The sequence below is a fragment of the Tachysurus vachellii genome, chromosome 16, assembly GCF_030014155.1.
Source record: "Tachysurus vachellii isolate PV-2020 chromosome 16, HZAU_Pvac_v1, whole genome shotgun sequence".
NCBI classification, from domain to species: domain Eukaryota; kingdom Metazoa; phylum Chordata; class Actinopteri; order Siluriformes; family Bagridae; genus Tachysurus; species Tachysurus vachellii.
Genome location: NC_083475.1, coordinates 19,615,683 through 19,635,682, shown reverse-complemented (window position 1 = coordinate 19,635,682; position 20,000 = coordinate 19,615,683). Strand labels below are relative to the sequence as shown.

Sequence of the window (20,000 nt, the reverse complement as noted above, 5' to 3'; positions counted from 1 at the left end):
CAAGCTCGTCCGGGCCGCTAGGGGGACAAACATCTGTCTGAGGTTTGTCTTCAGTGGCACAGTGGGACATTTCTGGAGCAGACAGATTTCACTAAGTTGCCTCGCTCAGGTGGTGATTTAGGGAAGGAGGAAAAAATGCAGGAAGCAAAAAAACAGTGTGAGACTAAAGGGGATTGATACAATGGTATTAGATCAGTGTCACACCTATTCAGTATACGGCAGGGGGCTAAAGATAATGATCATTTCTGGAAACAGGAAATTTCTGACTGTTTTGTGTATTTAAAAAGTTAAGTTTTTTTATCCACATTAAATAAAAAGCATTAAACACACACACAAAATAATAAAGCTCTTTAAGGATGTGTCGTTACACAGAAACAATCCACAGCAGGGTGGTACGACTGTAGGGTTGTACATCTACAACAGTGTAATACGACTGACACACCTACAGACACGCTTATGGATACAGATGATATATAGCCTTGGATACACGCACCAAGATACACACTCACTAATGCATGACCTTGGATACACACACTAAGATGCACACTTTCGAATACACAAACCCACAGACATACACACATAAAAACAGTAACACACACGGAGACACTGAGACAGAGACACAGAGACTCACACCCACACCCAGAGACTCACACACCCACACCCAGAGACACACACCCCCAAAGACACACACACACCCCCAAAGACACACACCCCCCAAAAACACACACACACACACACACAAGCAAAGACACACACCCCCAGACACACACACACCCCCAAAGACACACACACACACCCCCAAAGACACACACACACCCCCAAAGACACACACACACACCCACCCCCAAAGACACACACACACCCACCCCCAAAGACACACACACACCCACCCCCAAAGACACACACACACACCCACCCCCAAAGACACACACACCCACTCCCAAAGACACACACACCCACTCCCAAAGACACACACACCCACTCCCAAAGACACCCACCCCCCCAGACACACCCACCCCCCCAAAGACACACACACACCCCCCCAAAGACACACACACACACCCCCAGAGACACCCCCACACCCCCAGAGACACACCCACACCCCCAGAGACACACCCACACCCCCAGAGACACACACACACCCCCAGAGACACACACACACCCCCAGAGACACACACACACCCCCAGAGACACACACACACCCCCAGAGACACACACACACACCCAGAGACACACACACACCCCCAAAGACACCCCCAAAGACACACACACACCCAAGGACACACACACATCCTGACAGAGAGAGCGAGAGAGTCTACACTGAGGTTTCCATAGCAACAAGGCCATTAAGTTTGTGCTGTCAGAGTGGTAAGGACAGAAACACGTGGATGACTCCAGTAGAGATGAGACGAGAGGAAAGTCAGAGGTGTTGTGCAGGAGGTGAGCACATTAACACACAAACACACACACACACACACATACCACTTAATATCAGATTAGAAAAGACCAAGATGTGCACATTAGTGTGTGCATCTTAGTGTGTGTATCCAAGGTCATGCATTAGTGAGTGTGTATCTTGGTGCGTGTATCCAAGGCTATATATCATCTGTATCCATAAGCGTGTCTGTAGGTGTGTCAGTCGTACTACGCTGTTGTAGATGTACAACCCTACAGTCGTACCACCCTGCTGTGGATTGTTTCTGTGTAACGACACATCCTTAAAGAGCTTTATTCTTTTGTGTGTGTGTTTAATGCTTTTTATTTAATGTGGATAAAAAAACTTAACTTTTTGTGTGTGTGTAAGATGAGCTAAGACGAATATTATGAATATAAATAAATATGAAGTTGTAATTAAATATAAAATGTTTACAATTTCTTTATTTGACCTCTATGATAAATCTTTTTTTATATAAAAAAACTGTAATTTCAGTTGAGTATTAGTGTAAAATGTAGAGTCAGAGCAATCATAACCAACTGGATGACAAACACTTCAGTGTACAACAAGAGCTCTTTGTTCCCACACCGTACTCAAGAACTGATTCAAACGGATTACCGAACTTTAATATCGAGACATTTTTTACACACGGTTAGAAATTAAAAGATGCATTTTTTTGCTTCTGAAAATTTTTTTGTTCTTCCATTTTCTCTTACTAAGTTTCTATTGATATCAGTTCTTTTTTTAAATAAAGAATAATTCAAGAAATAATAAACATCAGCTAATCAGCTTCTACCAGAATTAGCTAAATATATAATAAAATAGATATATAAATAAAAAAAATCGTGTAGTGTTAATTTTTTTTTCTTAGTTTAAATAGCAATGTAATAACAATTGTAATAACGTAATAAAGTCATGTGATAGCATTGTAGGCATGTGGGTGTTATTACATTGTTATAAACACTACCGGTTACGTTTCATATCGTCGCTGTCGTATGTCCAAATTTGGTCGATTTCATATTTTTTCACATATCGATGCTATTGGTCAGTCCCCACGTGGGTCTGTTATTTTTACAAGTTATTAACCAATCTAAAGTCTTGAAAATAGCTTGAGCGCAAATCTCATAACTCCATTGGACACTTCAACTGTCCACCTCTTCCTCACTCCGTGGGAGAGCTTCACGTCATATTTCTCCTCAAGAAGAGTCGCAACGAATCAACACGTCTTCTGAGGTAAATGTCTTCAAAACACTGGGCTCAAAGAAAAAAAAATCTTGACCCCCGCTAGTTCTGGTGCTCGTCTGAGGACAGGAATTTAGCGCAAGACAATCCACTGTAACGCGGACTAAACCCTGTGCACTGCAGATAAGGTACGGCGTTTTTTTAATTTCCTGAAAAATAACGGTTTTGGAGATACGAGGATTCCGCCCGACAGCGACGATATGTAACCTGAGTTCAATGCCATGTCAGCATGATTAATTAACACATGACACTGTTATAACACATGCATCAGGTGGAGCTGATATTTTACATACATGTTATTGTACTGTCCTGGCATGGTATTAGCGCCTCCTATTGGAAGCACGAAGTGACACGCAAGTAATGGGTTATCTTCAAGGGTTACCACATGCTGAAGGACATTTGGTGCTTGGACCCACTAGTCGCTGCTTGCACGTATATAAAGTGCACTGTTCACTTTTAAAGATTTTGAATGGTACGTTTACTTACGTACAATTTCTCTTTACTTTTTCTACCCCTGTTCAAGACGTCTAGTCCTTGAAAATAAAACAATCACGCGTAGTAAGTGTATGAGACTCAGGACCCAAAACCCTTTACGTTCCCATAGCAATAAAGAACCCGAGCACAATATCTGAACAAAAGAGTTTCCCTATATTTCACACTCGGTGTAATGAAGCGCAGGAGCTGGGCTAGGGCATCAGAATCCAGAGAAAAGCGAGAGAATAATAACGGTTTGAGAAAGCCGAGTTCATTTCTGCCCTGGGTAAGTGCTCTCTTAAGTACCATCATTATCTCCCTTCTCTTTCCACTGCTTTTGTTTCTCTCCGCTTCTTGCGATACTTAAGGAAATGCAAGCTGGGGTAGTTTTATGGATAACACCATTTGTCTAAATGAGGGAGTTATGAATAAGATGTGAGAACGGCTACCATCGATCCCACGAGACCTAACGGGATAGAGAGGGCATGAAGGAAATGGAGGGGTAGAAATAAACACTTTGGAAAAGAGTATAGTAAATAGAGTATAGTTGATGTTTTATATACACCCATCAGCCGGACCTCAGGCTTTACTTATCGTCACACAGAGATGGTGTCTCCTAAACCGTCAGAGATTGATGACGGTATTGTGTTCAGGGGGCAATGAGAAGGTGGTGTGGTTAGACATATGCTATTAAAAAAAACTCAGAAGCTGGTTAGAAGTCAGCTGTAGATGCTGATATATCGATTTAATTCTATAAAGTAGCTGATTTTAATAACAGGAGCATGTTTAAACTAAAGGCTGCAAACGTACCAAAGGTACCTTTCTTCACATAGAGGTTCCAGGGTGTCGTCCTCTTACCTCGGCTGGTTGTCCTGTGCCAGGCTCTCTCCTCTCTGGTAGGCATGATCTGCGATCTGGGTGGTGGATCTTTTAAGGATCTGCTTGAGTTCTGGCTCTAGGCGCTCCATGATGGCTTTAATGGCCTCAGGGATCTTCTTGAGTTTGGCCAAAGCTTTGATGAGGATCCCCATGAACTCGGCGCTGTTTTCTTCCGGGTCTGCGTCCAGATCGTCCTGCAAATCTCGAACTACAAAACACAGAGCACAAAATACAGAAATGGTAGCAATATTACAGAAATAGTATGTATTTAGAAGGAGTGAACCTATCGGTGCAGCCCGGTTCCTCTGACCGGGCTAACTGTAGCAGTAGTAGTCGCTAACAAAGTAACACATGAGCTAGTTAACCGTTTAAGCTGAAACTATATTAAACATGCGAGAAGATATGATTCATCATAACATATAATTTGCATCTGGTTTACGTCTTTATTTACTTCCTACACGTTTGGCACATCGCTGCCTTTCCAGATACCGAAAATGGGATTCAGGATAAAGTGCGACTACGAAAACAAACAAAAAAACAAGCGAGTTACTGATATGTCCAGACACTGTATAGAATTGTTTCAAATTTGTAAAAAAACAGTTATTGGAGTTTATTTTGCACGAGGCAAAAATATCACAACACGTTTACAAAAGAGTTTCTACAATACAAAATGTTTCAAAATATGTTTAAATTCTAGCAAATAAACAGCCAACATAGCGTTATTTTTGTATTACAAAAAACTTTTCACTGTTTATTAAAAAACTAAATTAAATATCTTTTATATATATAAAAATTAATAACAAAAATGTAAAAAATGAAAGAGAACGTTGCAATAGCTAACATGTATTCTAGCGCAATAACTAGGTTTTCCTGACCGCGTGATGAATGGCGCTATAAGTACAATAAACTTATCATTTACTTAACGACCACATAATAAACGCCAAGTCTTTCGCGCTCTTTTCCGTCGCTACCTTTCTGTTCTCGTTTTTTTTTTATCCCCCGTCTCTGCTAATTTCCCTCAAGCCGCTAAATGTTTATGGCAATTTGATGAACTTTCTCGACTGTAGTTTGCGCAATAATTACTACAATTATCACGTAAAAAAAAAAAAAAAACAACAAAAAAAGAGGAACGTCGAGGCCATTAGGCAGAACAGTGGGTGACAAAAGGAAGAACCTCGACAGCACAGAGAGAAAGCACTTTTCTTTTAGTGGCACCGTTCTATTACACCTGAAGTACCGCCAGTCTCAGTAATTGCACGCTTTTCATGCAGCGCTGGCATAAAGTGCAGTTACCGCAAGAATTACTTTGGCCCTGGGTGTGCTTTGGCAAATTAAAAAAAAAGAGCCAATTAAAGGGAAAGTAATCAACTGATGGACAGTAAGTGAGAGAGAAAGAGAAAGAGAGAGAGAGAGAGAGAGAGAGAGAGAATAATCAAGATAACTTCTAATAATAAAATTTTAATGCTTAGAAATTCAAGTTATTTAAAAAAAACCTTGTGTTCACTATATTTATTTCAAGCATCTTCACCCTGAATTTTTTTTAAATCAGGAAATCCTAAACTACATGTTAAATATTTTTCATTTCTACGTATAGAACATTTAAATGAAATGAAAAACTTTTTGTTCTATGATGCACTCTGATTTCATTATTTATCAGTTTACTGGATTAAATGGTAGCTGGAATACAAAACTAAACGCGTTTTAAAACGAGACTAAAAAGACGCATCAAGAAGCTGGCTAGCGAGGATGATGTGTTCATAAAAAAAGATGAAGGTTATTTCATAAAAAACGAACGATCTGTCTGCGAGTCTGATCTAAAATGAGTCAGGACTCAGTTGGCTTTCGGTGCGAGACGTGTGTTTTTCCCTCTGTTACATTGAGTTTTAGTGTTGAAAATAAATTTGTTTTTAGATGAACGAACACTCGGAACGTCTCAGAGAACAGAAATGGGTTTGATATCAATATTTACTCTGAAGATACAAACGTTTTTGTGGAGAAAAAATAACCTGGAACTTTTCTATAAATGTGTCACCTTTAGTATTCTAGATAAAAACAGAAATCCTTCACTAACACGAAAAATTCTTAAAATCCTGAGTGTTTACTTTTGTATGAGTTTCATATTAACACCGCTGCTGCCTGAGACGTGATAAAGACGTTCAGTCATCGACATGGACACAATAAAAACCTCTGAAGAAAAAAAAAAAAGAGAGTTGGTGTAATTTATGTGATTTACACCAGACACGGTACATTACGTGTAGCTCGAAAGCCCGGGTGGAAATCAACAGTTTACGCTTGAGGATAACACCATATTTTTAAAGCTCTATTCGGAATATTCTTAACACAGCTAATTAATTAAATCCACGTTCATTTATCACGATGTCTTGACGGACTGCTTGCTGTCGATCCCTGAGGACTGGAGAAGACAGCTTGTGTGCGAAGTAGTGAGTTAGTTGATAAGTCAGTGAAATGAGCATTGTTCTGCTGGTGGTGGTGTTTGAACTAACAGCTCTGGGACAGCAGATGTGGAAGAAGAGGCTGACGCTGGGTAAGATGGTGGAGCTGATAAAAGCAGCAGGGTTCCCCAGAGGAGGCGAGAGCCCACACAGGGCTAACGAGGCCTTGGTCCCCGTGGTGCAGACAGCTCACGCTGCTTAATAATCCCAGAGCAGGACGGCACCACACTCGCTACAGCTGTTACTGAACATGGTGCAATCATATCCCTTCATGTTACGCTTGAAAACAAGCTTCAGCACTAAAGGTGTGTATGTTTAAGGACTAATACTCAACACTACACACCAAAGTGAAAGGGGACGGTTTTTTATTCTTTCAGCCCATGACAGAAATGACATACTAGACAGACAGACAGACAGACTGACTTTTGGCAGACGCCCTTATCCAGAGCAACTCACTTTTTAAATGAGCAATTGAAGGTTAAGGGGCATTGCACAAGGGCACAGCATGTGTATGTGTATATATACACACACATACATATATATTTATTTAAATAATAATATTTAATGTATTATATGCTAATATGTTATAATAAATATATACTTTATTTCTGTCTGAGAGAGTTACTGATTGCTAACTAGCAAAAACCTGTAAAAAAAAACAAACAAACAAAAAAAAAAAAACAGACATATTATAGCTTTTGTAAATATATGAAAACTTGGAGAATTTATATAAGAAATCTACTAATTTCCACAAATGTGTTTAAGATTTTCTCTGTGTTTTCAGTTTAAAAGAAAAAAAAGAAATACATAAAAATAAAAAAAAATTATATTTACGGCAAAACATTTACAGATGACTGATTACAGAAAGAATATATTTTGTATAATATCAAGAAAAAAAAATAAATTTTAATATTCTTTATTAGAAATTCGAGATTATGAACGCAAAAACATGAAGAATTTTACTTCTGTCAAAAAATAGTTTTGATTTAAAAAATAAACAAGAATTTGATTTCATAAAAATCTGAATAGTTCTAGGAAATTAAAACGTGATTAAACTCATTTAAAATTTGTTTACATTTTAAGCTAATTTCAAATATTTTTTTAAATGGTTACATTTTATTTTAATCAAAAAATTGTAATAGTTCCAGGAAATTCCAAAACAATTTCAATGGTCACTTTCAATTTTATTTGTATAGCACTTTTAACAGTGGACATTGTCTCAAAGTGGCTTTGTTCTGAATAAAAAACACTTTTTTACTTAAAACAACAGCTGTTTAATAAACGATCTTTATGATTTGTCTCATGTTGGTTTGTACGGTTGGTTTAACCCTGACGTAAGGCTGATGAAGTCCCTGATGAAGAGTAAGTCAGGGTTCCCACTCTTTTTCAGAGATCATTTTCCAGGACATTTCAAATTTAGCAAAAAAAGACAAGGCTCACAGATTCGCAGCCTAAAGTAATATGTTCTTCTCTCCAGAAGTCTTAAAAACAACGTACACTTTATGGCTATTACTTAACTATACTTTTAAAGACAATTTGTCATGTGAATGAAATTTCAACATTTATAAAATAAAAAGACCGCACATATTAATACACTCTCCTTTCTCAGACCAATGCCGTCATGCATGCTTTAGTTTGCTGTGCTTCCCCTTGCACATGATATTCAGATTAACAAGGTTAATATAACCTGGTTACCCGTCACCATTTGCTGAAAACATTCGAGCACTTAAACCATTCCTAGCACCTGAAACCGCCAACACAAGACAGCGTCTTCCGTCACAGCGAGATTAAACAGCATAACAAAAAACCCGTCAAAACTCGGCGTCCCTGAACAAAGCGCTTTCTGTTACTAACGTTAATTGTTTCGACCAGAGTTGTAAACTGTTCTTTACATGATCAAGAATATTTAAAAATAATAATTTTCCAGGACAACAAGATTTTTTCCAGGACAATTTATGTTTTCTCTCATTTTCCATGTGTTTTCCAGGACTGGAACATTGGTTATTAATTTTCCAGGATTTCCAGGTTTTAGAGGATGCGTGGGAACCCTGTAAGTGTATATTAACTGAGCTAATAAAAGCAGGAAAAGGTAAAATAGTGGATTTTCTGTTGAAGTTTGTCTCGAGTCAGTATATAATACATAATGATAAAATGTCAGAATTGCTCAGCTGGAAAAAAAAAATCTGTATTTTACAGAATCTGTCAGGGCTTTAACAACAAAAAACAAGAATCCAGCTGTGAAAGCCCATCTGTCTGAGTGCATTAAGACCCTGAAGTGTGGAAAGGGGTGAATTTGTCATTACGGCTGCGAAGAATCTGAGTTGTTTTTCTCCCTGTTTTGTTCTTGTGTTGTTGTTGTTGTTGTTTACTTACTGCTGGATGCTGCCGGAGTGCTGAACTGGGACGTCTCGGTGAGTTTCCTCGGAGTGGACATGCCGCTGACTTCTAAAATAGATGAGTCCTTTGGAGTAGACCTGAGAATAAAATCCAAAAGGGAATATAAATTTAAAAAAAAAAAAAAAAAAAAGTTTAACGACTCTAAACAGGCGACAAAATCTATGTTTATAAATCTGAAAAACATTTCTACTGACACAAAACACTCGAGTTGTGCTTTTATAGGAAAATTATCAATAAAGAGCTGTTTCAGTTTCACTAATGGAACCTCCCGGTGTTTTATTCCTCCGACGTCGCATCCTTCTTTAATGAATTCAAAAAAAAAAAAAAAAAAAAAAAGTGTAATTTCACGTCATACTTTTTTTTTTAAATCAATTTAGAGCTGATATCCGTTACAGCTTTTGCTACAGCAGCTAAAACAGTAAAGATAGATAAAAGACGGAGCTCGTCAAACTTTTTTATAATAATAATAATAATAATAATAATAATAATAATAATAATAATAATAATAAAGTTAATGATGATACATTTTTTAGCAAAAAAAAAAAAAATCCAAAACCCTTCAAAGGGGAAAATAATTTATATTTATATTATATATATATATATATATATATATATATATATATATTTGTATATATATATATATTTTTATATATTTTTTTTTTTTACAACAAATTCTACATATTTAAATTATAAATATATTAAAAAAATATATTTTCCCCTCTTATATCTAAATTTTTATTATCAAATATTATTAAAAATAATAAAATAAAAAATATATATTTTTTCCTGGACAGAATGTGCTGAAATTTATATGTATGCGGAAGTGGGTTTTTTTGTGCTTTTTTTGTTTTAGGGATTTATTATACTGATATAAACCAGTTAAATCTTTTGTCCCATAAAAAAAATAAAAAAAGCAGATGAATCACACACACTGTCATTTTCTAAAGATAAAAGTCATTAAAAGTAGAAGTTTGGCTGTCAATGTGTCAAAACTAAACACTAAGCATTTCACGTAAACAAGTGAAATGAGCTGAGGAAAGACCTCCACAGAGTGGCGTTATCAGATTTACACACCGATCACGGCGTTGCAGCGTCAACACTCCCGCTCCATAAACTCTCACTTACACTGATGTCTTTATTAAACCCGTCACACGTCATCGCCAATATCCTGTAGCGGCGGCGTGCTCGCAGCTTCGCGGCTCAGCCGAGGAGTTTACGTGATTTTTTTTTTACCCAGAATCCCCCCAAAGCTGTGGCTGTTCTGTCAAGCGTTTATAGGATAAATGTTCTGAAATACGACCGCTTCTCTTCTCTTCTCTTCTGGTCCTCGGTTCATGAGCTTCAGCCGTGGGTTTTAAACCAGAGTAAATCACGTCGTCTGTGATATTAAGGAGGAAGAAAATGTCCTTCGGATACGTCACACGTAACGGTCTCACACTTTCTGATGGAAGCGGTTTGTTTGCTAGATAGATATCTGTCTAGTGTATGTTCACGATAATAGATAACATGCTAATTGGCTAATATGTTGTGTACGTGCAAAGCGACAAATGAATAAACCTTTAACAGTTCTGTGTGTAAAGACTAAAAGCTGATCACATGTAAAGGTTAAAATGTTAAAACATGTTTAAGGGTTCAAAAATAAAAAATGTTGTTAGGATATTCCAATTGGTTGCTAGGTGGTCGTTATGCTAAGCCAGTCGGTTGCTAGGTGGTCGTTATGCTAAGCCAGTCGGTTGCTAGGTGGTCGTTATGCTAAGCCAGTCGGTTGCTAGGTGGTCGTTATGCTAAGCCAGTCGGTTGCTAGGTGGTCGTTATGCTAAGCCAGTCGGTTGCTAGGTGGTCGTTATGCTAAGCCAGTCGGTTGCTAGGTGGTCGTTATGCTAAGCCAGTCGGTTGCTAGGTGGTCGTTATGCTAAGCCAGTCGGTTGCTAGGTGGTCGTTATGCTAAGCCAGTCGGTTGCTAGGTGGTCGTTATGCTAAGCCAGTCGGTTGCTAGGTGGTCGTTATGCTAAGCCAGTCGGTTGCTAGGTGGTCGGTATGCTAAGCCAGTCGGTTGCTAGGTGGTCGTTATGCTAAGCCAGTCGGTTGCTAGGTGGTCGTTATGCTAAGCCAGTCGGTTGCTAGGTGGTCGTTATGCTAAGCCAGTCGGTTGCTAGGTGGTCGTTATGCTAAGCCAGTCGGTTGCTAGGTGGTCGTTATGCTAAGCCAGTCGGTTGCTAGGTGGTTTATGAACAATAAACTATTTTAAACCTTAAAAAAAAAAAGTTTAATTTCTCCTAAAAGAGCCAAAAACATATGAAGCCACTGATGCCGACTTCTGACCCTGACTAATAAAACACATTGTCTCATGAAAGCTACGAGCTGTAATTGCAGCGCCATAGAAACGTGGTTTAAAAACGCACAGACACACTCCTGAGATCAAAAAAACAGCAGCACAACACCACACTTTAGCACAGCGGGGTCGCCAACCTGCATTAGCCTAATGCGCTACACTGTGGAGACTTAACGAACACAAAGGAATTAGCATGGAAACAGCGGCGGCGTGGAACTGCTGGCCGACACGCGGGTGACTAATCTCTAGGCGACTGCTGTGAGGCGACTGCTGCTGCTGCTGCTGGAAAGGAAAAAATGGTGCATTATGATTCCTCTCAGTCTCGTCGCTCGCCTGTGAATCAGTTATCTGTGTTTGCACTGAACAGCAGCATGTATGGAAACAAGACGCCGGGCGGGAGCTCATCTCGGATTAACACTTAAACCTGGGAAAAATAGAAAGCGAGCCGGGTTTAGCTGTAGACAGGGTGGATTTGGGAAATAAAAGAAAATAAAATACAGCAAGGTGACAGGTTCAAATGGTGCAGAAAACATTAGTCTCTTGACCAGGAAGAAGAAGGAAAAAAAAAAAAAAAAAAACAAACACAAACAATCTTTGTTTAAAACAAAGAATCGCTTCCACAAGATCATTATTTTAACTAAAGATACGTTCGACTGTAATAACGCGAAGGTCAAAGGTCATGGATGAACTCTGATGTTGGCTAGACAGAGCAGGCTAAACAATGTTAGTGTTTTAATGTCACTGATTTTAAAATGTTAAAAGGCTCAAAGTTGATCGTGTGTAAAGGTTAAAATGCTTAATGCAATGAAACGTTTAAAACGTCTGAAAATGTTGTTAAGATGGACATTTGGCATTTGTTTGCTAGGTGACTGCTTTAAAAATTCAGGTGGTTGTTAGAATGGTGTTAGGTGGTTGCTATGCTAACCTAGCTGGTTGCTAGGGTGTTTAGAGGTTTCCAGGATCCTAGCTGGGTGTTGCCAGGTGGTTGCTAGGGTGTGGACGGTGCGATGTGGACGAATGACACACATATACAGATTGACATTTTTCCTCAACTTTATGTAAATTAGTTCTGACGCAGTACGGCAACAAATCCGCACGATTGGCTGGAACGACTCCTCGGACCAATCGTTGAAGAGGGCTTCAGAAACTTTAGCTCTTACCATCAATAAGTTGTGACATTCTGATGATCTTATCCTGTCATCTACAAGCTACCACTAAACATGCACAAAGGCATGTAGAGTGTAATATTATTATACTCGTAGACGTAGAGTATTAAGACTCGACCTCGGGTCGGCCTTAAGCGGCAACGAATGGGTTTTTCAGACCGACACTTTCCTTTTCCTCCCGGCGTCAACGAATGATTCATTTGCTCCTATTTCAGGGTGACGACTGACACTACATTCGACATCAACGTCCTGCATATTCCGTGTGCGATCCATAATTAATCTAATCTGTTATTTCTGTCTGACGTTCTCCGTATAGGGGTTATAACGAGAAGCCGAGGCGCCGGATGTTAACCTGAGCTCTGCGACATACTAATATTCGAATCAGTTCTTTAACTCATCAACAGCAACAAATGTGATGTTCTGTGAAATTCTGTGTGCCGTGTTTTTAACACGCACCGAAAGCGTGAGCCGTTATTTCTCGTAATTACTGATCAGAATAATGAGGGAATTATTATTTGCTTTTAGAATGAAATAATCGGCGGAAACATCTGCACCGTTTTTTATTTAATTTTATAAAATAAGCTCGTTACGAACATCGTTTCTGTACAATTTCCGTAATAAGCTTACTGAGATAACCGAGCGACGGCAAGCAGTTAGCTTACTGTTAATTACACGTGGCATGTCCTCACTACGGCGACTTCTGCTTCCTATGCAAATAAGGAAAGTGTCCCTTTGTGCCAAATAAATAAATAAATAAATAAATAAATAAACAAACAAACACAAAAACAAACAAATATACAAAAATTGTAGGATAAAAGATCGAGAAACAAAGATGGTGATACTCACATGGCATCTGGTAAAAACAATTTTTTTTAGTAACTGAGGCACAGTAAGTGGAAAGAAAGACTAGCATAACCAATCAAAATGATTCGTTAAGGTGACATTAATACAACCTTCACCTGAAATCTATTTATAAACACCACAGTGCTGTACAATTCTCAATTCTGATTGGCTGATTAATTTTCTGTCCTGGCAGCTCTGCACATCGCAGGTCTACTTTAGCGTCAACGTTCTCACCCGAAATACGTTCTGGTTTCTATAGTAACGACTTGTTCGCAGGAAGGGGAACGTGAACAAATCTAATACAATCGTGTGTAATTGTTGAAGTGGTGAAGATTTAAGAAACGCTGAAATGATTCCTGCTATAAAGAATGAACACAAATGAATTAACAGTTTATTCCGGGGTTTTTTGTTTTTTTAAATGGAATTAAAATCCCAGTATGAAGGGGTCAAGTTGTGCGATTTGGAAAATATCAGACAACCTCGCACCACTGGTCTAGAGGAATTTCCCTGAATCAGTTGGATCTGACCATTTTTAACCTAATTTGCATAAAATTGCTTATTCATATCTGGATTTTGGGGCAAAAAATCATTCTATCAGAAAACATTATTTAGGCTCAAAATATTTTCTGAAAATATCGACTCTAAAGGACTAATGACGGCGTGTATACGGAGTATAGCCTAGCACCTAGTGTATGAATGTTAACAGGGTCGTTTCGCCTCAAACTGAACACTAACTAGAAGTCTTAGACGTTTACTAGTTGATGGTAAACGTCGTCTCACACACACGTGTCAAACAAGCCCCACCCATTTTCCTCTACATAATCCAAGCTGTGAGTGAATGAAGCGTCTGAGATTCCACACACTTGTTTGTTTGTTTTTACAGTTGAATAAGTGAATCATCAGGGAACTCTAAGTGCAAGTCTTCTTGTTCAGTGTGAACACACGACTCACTGTTTATAGCGTAGATGGTGTAGATGAACGGTGCGTATAGAAGAATCATAATGAGAACTTTGTGAACCTCCGAGTTATGTTAGTTCGCATGAAGAGAAAAACAGTGCTCTTGTTAAGAAATGCTGAAAGTTTGACTTGGTAGCTTTTTGTATTTTGGTAGATCTGATGTGATTTCGGTTTATAATAATCAAACCTAATGATTTAAAATGCTTAAAAGTAAAATCAACCCTTGAGGAACAATGCCTAGGAGCCTGTGTGTGTGTGTGTGTGTGTTCGCTCACCCTCCGAGCCGTCCTTTGTCCTTGCCCCTCTGGCCCACGCGGCTGGTGGACTTGATGTAGAGGTGGCGGTGCAGCTCATCGATCAGCACCAGATGAATGTTGAGCTTCTTGCTGTGCAGCTCCAGCCTCAGGTCACTCAGACCCTCCACCTGCAGCAGGGGCCCCTCCAGAGACTCCACTGCTGACACCTGCACACAAAAACACAGAACACATGCTGCATTCACCGATACAGACACCAAAAAAATAAATAAATAAATAAACAAACAAACAAATAAATAAAATCACATCAGGGAACATGTCAAATTCAAACTTGTGGCTATGAAGGCTTAGAAAAATTGATTTGTATAAAAACAAAAAAAGCAAAACAAAAAAAACACACATTTCCAATTCTCTCTACAACAATGGTATAAACATTAACAACACAAAGTGACAAATTGCTTGTATATAAAACAAAGAGATTTGTGTTAAATGAAAATCAGAACTTTCTCCAAATACATGAATGAATAAATTATTTTTTTCAATAGATTATTTTGCCTGGTTTTAATAAAGGTTGATAATAACCCTGTGGTTAACCCTGTAGTTAGCCCTGTAGTTAACCCTCTGGTTGACCCTGTAGTTAGCCCTGTAGTTAGCCCTGTAGTTAGCCCTGTAGTTAGCCCTCTGGTTGACCCTGTAGTTAGCCCTGTAGTTAGCCCTGTAGTTAGCCCTGTAGCTAACCCTCTGGTTGACCCTGTAGTTAGCCCTGTAGTTAGCCCTGTAGTTAGCCCTGTGGTTAGCCCTGTGGTTAGCCCTGTGGTTAGCCCTGTGGTTAGCCCTGCGGTTAGCCCTCTGGTTAACCCTGTAGTTAATCCTCTGGTTAACCCTGTAGTTAATCCTCTGGTTAACCCTGTAGTTAATCCTCTGGTTAACCCTGTAGTTAATCCTCTGGTTAGCCCTGTAGTTAGACCTGCGGTTAACCCTGTGGTTAACCCTCTGGTTGACCCTGTAGTTAGCCCTGTAGTTAGCCCTGTAGTTAGCCCTATAGTTAGCCCTGTGGTTAAACCTCTGGTTAACCCTGTAGTTGACCCTCTGGTTGACCCTCTGGTTGACCCTGTAGTTGACCCTGTAGTTGACCCTGTAGTTAACCCTGTAGTTAACCCTGTGGTTAACCCTGTGGTTAACCCTATAGTTAGCCCTGTAGTTAGCCCTATTGTTAGCCCTGTGGTTAAACCTCTGGTTAACCCTCTGTTTAACCCTGTAGTTGACCCTATAGTTGACCCTATAGTTTAAGCCTATAGTTTAAGCCTACACAGATTTTGACTATCAGAACAACTGGTTATTGGGTGAGAGTTTAATGAAACAAAGGGTGCAGAAAGAACAAAAACTAAAAGTCACAACAAAAAAAAGCGCATCTTTGGATTATAGGACAGAAATGAAACCGCGAGCTCGAACGGTACGATCTGTAGAGTTTAATCAAACAGCAGCACCAGCAGATAAGAAATGATTATATACAATCCAATACTCACATTGACGTTAGACGATAAAGGGATAGATTACGGAGGCTATAAAAAGATAGAGCGTTTAATAATTAGATGAAATGGATTTGAATAAACCTCAGGCCATTAGACGATCTATAAAAGAGCACAAGGTCAGAGTTGTTGTAATAAAATTAATAAATAAATAAATAAATAAATAAATAATTCTCAATCCGATGAGGACGACGACGACGACGATGAAGAAACCGTAAACGACGCGTTGTCCCTCAGGCTCCGCGCTGCATCTGCTGCTCTCAGCTTCAGTCCAGGAAGAGTGAAGGACATTTAAATCTTGTTACAGAGCTTCATTTCTTTACTCCACTCACATCACCTGACCTCACGTATCTCTCTCTCTGTGCTGCATGACTCAGACCTTCAAGCCTTTTCAATTTCCATTCAATTTTATTTCTATAGCGCTTTTAACAACTGACCATGTAAAAGAGCTGCCTTATAGGAAGACATCGAATCAGGAGCTTTGTTTTAAACGTATTCGTCTCTAATGAGCGAGCCAGAGGCGAGGTGATGAGGAACAACTCCCTGAGACTACATGAGGAAGACACCTGCAGAAGACCTGGGTGACACTGGAGAGGATTTGATATCATTTCCCTTCTATTACCGTCTACAACATGGTCAAAACAGTGTAAAATGTGTAACCAGGAAATTCTTTTTGTTCGTATTTTTGTTGTTGAATTTATCAGCTGGTCGCTGATGGAGACTTGAGTGTCTCAAGACATCTTTGTGGTTTCTGAGTGGAAGCGTCGACGGTCATCTGATGTACCTTCAGTCTGTGCGTGTGGACCGTTATGAGCAGCACTGAGTGCTTTCCAAGTGATGACTCCATATCATCCTCGTTCTCAAATCCCTCTCTCTTCTCAGTTTCACTGTACTCTCAACTCTCACTCTGTCCATCTGTGTGGCTCTGGGTCTGGATCAGTCGCTCTCTCTATCTGTATCTCTCTCTGAGTCTATCTGTATCTCTCTCCATCTGTATCTCTCTCTGAGTCTATCTGTATCTCTCTCTCTCTATCTGTCTCTCTCTCTGAGTCTATCTGTATCTCTCTCCATATGTGTCTCTATCTGAGTCTATCTGTATCTCTCTCTCCATCTGTCTCTCTCTCCATCTGTGTCTCTCTCTGAGTCAATCTGTATCTCTCTCTCCATCTGTCTCTCTCTCTGAGTCTATCTGTATCTCTCTCTCCATCTGTCTCTCTCTCTCTGAGTCTATCTGTATCTCTCTCTCCATCTGTGTCTCTCTTTGAGTCTATCTGTATCTCTCTCTCCATCTGTGTCTCTCTTTGAGTCTATCTGTATCTCTCTCCATCTGTGTCTCTCTGAGTCTATCCGTATCTCTCTCCATCTGTGTCTCTCTGAGTCTATCCGTATCTCTCTCCATCTGTGTCTCTCTCTGAGTCTATCTGTATCTCTCTCCATCTGTGTCTCTCTGAGTCTATCTGTATCTCTCTCCATCTGTGTCTCTCTGAGTCTATCTGTATCTCTCTCCATCTGTGTCTCTCTCTGAGTCTATCTGTATCTCTCTCCATCTGTGTCTCTCTCTGAGTCTCTGTATCTCTCTCCATCTGTGTCTCTCTCTGAGTCTATCTGTATCTCTCTCCATCTGTGTCTCTCTCTGAGTCTATCTGTATCTCTCTCCATCTGTGTCTCTCTCTGAGTCTATCTGTATCTCTCTCCATCTGTGTCTCTCTCTGAGTCTCTGTATCTCTCTCCATCTGTGTCTCTCTCTGAGTCTATCTGTATCTCTCTCCATCTGTGTCTCTCTCTGAGTCTATCTGTATCTCTCTCCATCTGTGTCTCTCTCTGAGTCTATCTGTATCTCTCTCCATCTGTGTCTCTCTCTGAGTCTCTGTATCTCTCTCCATCTGTGTCTCTCTCTGAGTCTATCTGTATCTCTCACGCCATCTGTAAATCTCTGTCTCTCTCTGAGTCTATCTGTATCTCTCTCTCCATCTGTGTCTCTCTCTGTATCTCGAGCTCTCTCTCCCCCATCTGAATATCTCTCTGTGTCTCTCTCTGTATCTCCCTCTCTCTCCCCATCCGTATATCTCTCTGTGTCTCTCTCTATCTCTCTCTGAGTCTATCTGTGTCTATCTGTATCTCTCTCTGTATCTCACTCTCTCTCTCCCCCATCTGTATCTCTCTCTGTGTCTCTCTGAGTCTATCTGTATTTCTCTCTCCATCTGTGTGTGTCTCTCTCTCTCTCACACACTCTCTCCCATTGGTTTCTCTCTCTGTATCTCTCTCTCTCTCTCTCCCCATCTGTCTCTCTCTCTGGGTCTATCGGTATTTCTCTCTCCATTTGTATCTCTCTCTCCCCCTCACCTCTTTTTTGTGCTCTTACCCCCCCCCCCCCTCCCCTCTCTCTCTCTCTCTCTCTCAGTGTTAATAATAAATCTGCCTGGCAGTAATGTAAGGTTGTATATTATGATGAGGGGTTAATGGTGGACTGATAGCACTCTGGAGAGACCATCCTGACATATCTGCACGTCTGCCCCCTAAGCAGACATGAGGAAGCATTACGCAGGTCAAGTGCACGTGTGCATGTAAACGAGCGCTAATTAACTGCAGCGTGCAAAACTAAAGCTATGAACTTCATGTGTCTGTTTATCTGCCAGAACCTTTTGGTAACAAGAGACGAGGGAGGCTGAGCCGCATTGACTGTGTGTGTACGGTCTGAGCACTATCTCTCTCTCTCTCACACACACACACACACACACACACACACACACACACACACACACACACACAGGGATACTTTACACAGAGCTGCAAGTTTGATTCATTTTATATTCTGCGTTTTAATAAATATTACTATGTAATGTTTCAGGTGTATTAGAACAGTCACCAAAGGTAGTTATTAAAATATAGCGCATCTCTCTCTCTGCCTCTGATCTTCCCCATCTCTATTCTACTCACTCACTCTCTCGTTCTGTCCATTCCTCAGTCCATCTCCCAGTCCGTCTGTCCGCTAACTATCTCTCTCTTACTCTCCCTCTCAGTATCGGTCTGTCTCTTGCTGTCCATGCATTTGTTCATCTCTATCTTTCCCTCTCTTGCTCTCTGTGTCCCTCCAGCTGTCTCCCTCTCCATCCATCCTTTCCATTTACTGTTTTCTCTCTCTCCATCCAGCTTTTTTCCCTTCAACTTTTGCCTCTCTCGCTCTCACTCTCTTTCTGTCTCTGTCTCCGTCTCTCTCTCTCTCTCTCTCTCTCTCACACAACCCTCTCTCTCTCTCTTTGCCTCTGATCTTCCCCCATCTCTACTCACTCACTGTCCATTCCTCAGTCCTTCTCTCTCTCCATCCTTTTTTCCATTCCTCGACTTTTGCCTCTCTCTCTCTCTCTCTCTTGCTCTCTGTCTGTCTGTCTGTCTCTCTCACACATCTCTCTCTCTCTCACTCTCTCGTCTCCGTCTCTCTTTGCCTCTGATCTTCCCCCATCTCTACTCACTCACTCTCTCATCCCGTCCATTCCTCAGTCCTTCTCTCTCTCTCTCTCCGTCCATCCTTTTTCCCCTTCCTCTCTCTCATATTTATTTGCAGGGGTTACTGCAAGTTTTATGAGTTTAACCACATTTTTTTTTCTGCCTTTAATATTGTTCATTTTAAGACCTATTACTCCGTACCACTGTTCAGTTTGAGTGAGTCTGTCCACCTGGTCACTCTGTTCGCTCTTCTGCTGTTCTACCTCATCACCCAACTGAAGGTTAGACGTGTTCATCCTTAGATGTTTTTCTCCTCACCGTGGTTGACCAGAGTGTTTATTTGCGATACAATAAACTTCCTGGCAGCTCTGGTCATTCTCCTCTGATCTCTCTGATCTCAATACATAAAGCTCTTACAATGTACCTGAATGATTGATGCCGATTATGCTGCTGTCACCTGATTGGCTGATGAGATAACCACATGTCATTTTTTTCTTTATAATCCTGATGTCTGCTAATCTCTGTGTGTGTGTGTGTGTGTGTGTGTGAAAGTCATTTAGAGCTGCTTTAATATTAGGTACTTCAGAAAACCTTC

General features: G+C 40.1%; 1 protein-coding gene across 1 annotated transcript in view; it reads right to left on the bottom strand.

The window, feature by feature from the left end:
• The window catches only part of exoc4 (exocyst complex component 4), a 160,910-nt gene that overhangs the window by 138,091 nt on the left and 2,819 nt on the right, over positions 1-20,000 (bottom strand). The window contains exons 4-6 of the mRNA XM_060889656.1: positions 14,454-14,641; positions 8,857-8,957; positions 4,010-4,238 (exon numbers count right to left, since the gene is read on the bottom strand). Coding sequence (XP_060745639.1) covers positions 4,010-4,238; positions 8,857-8,957; positions 14,454-14,641 — 518 coding nt within the window. The remainder of the gene's footprint in view (positions 1-4,009; positions 4,239-8,856; positions 8,958-14,453; positions 14,642-20,000) is intronic.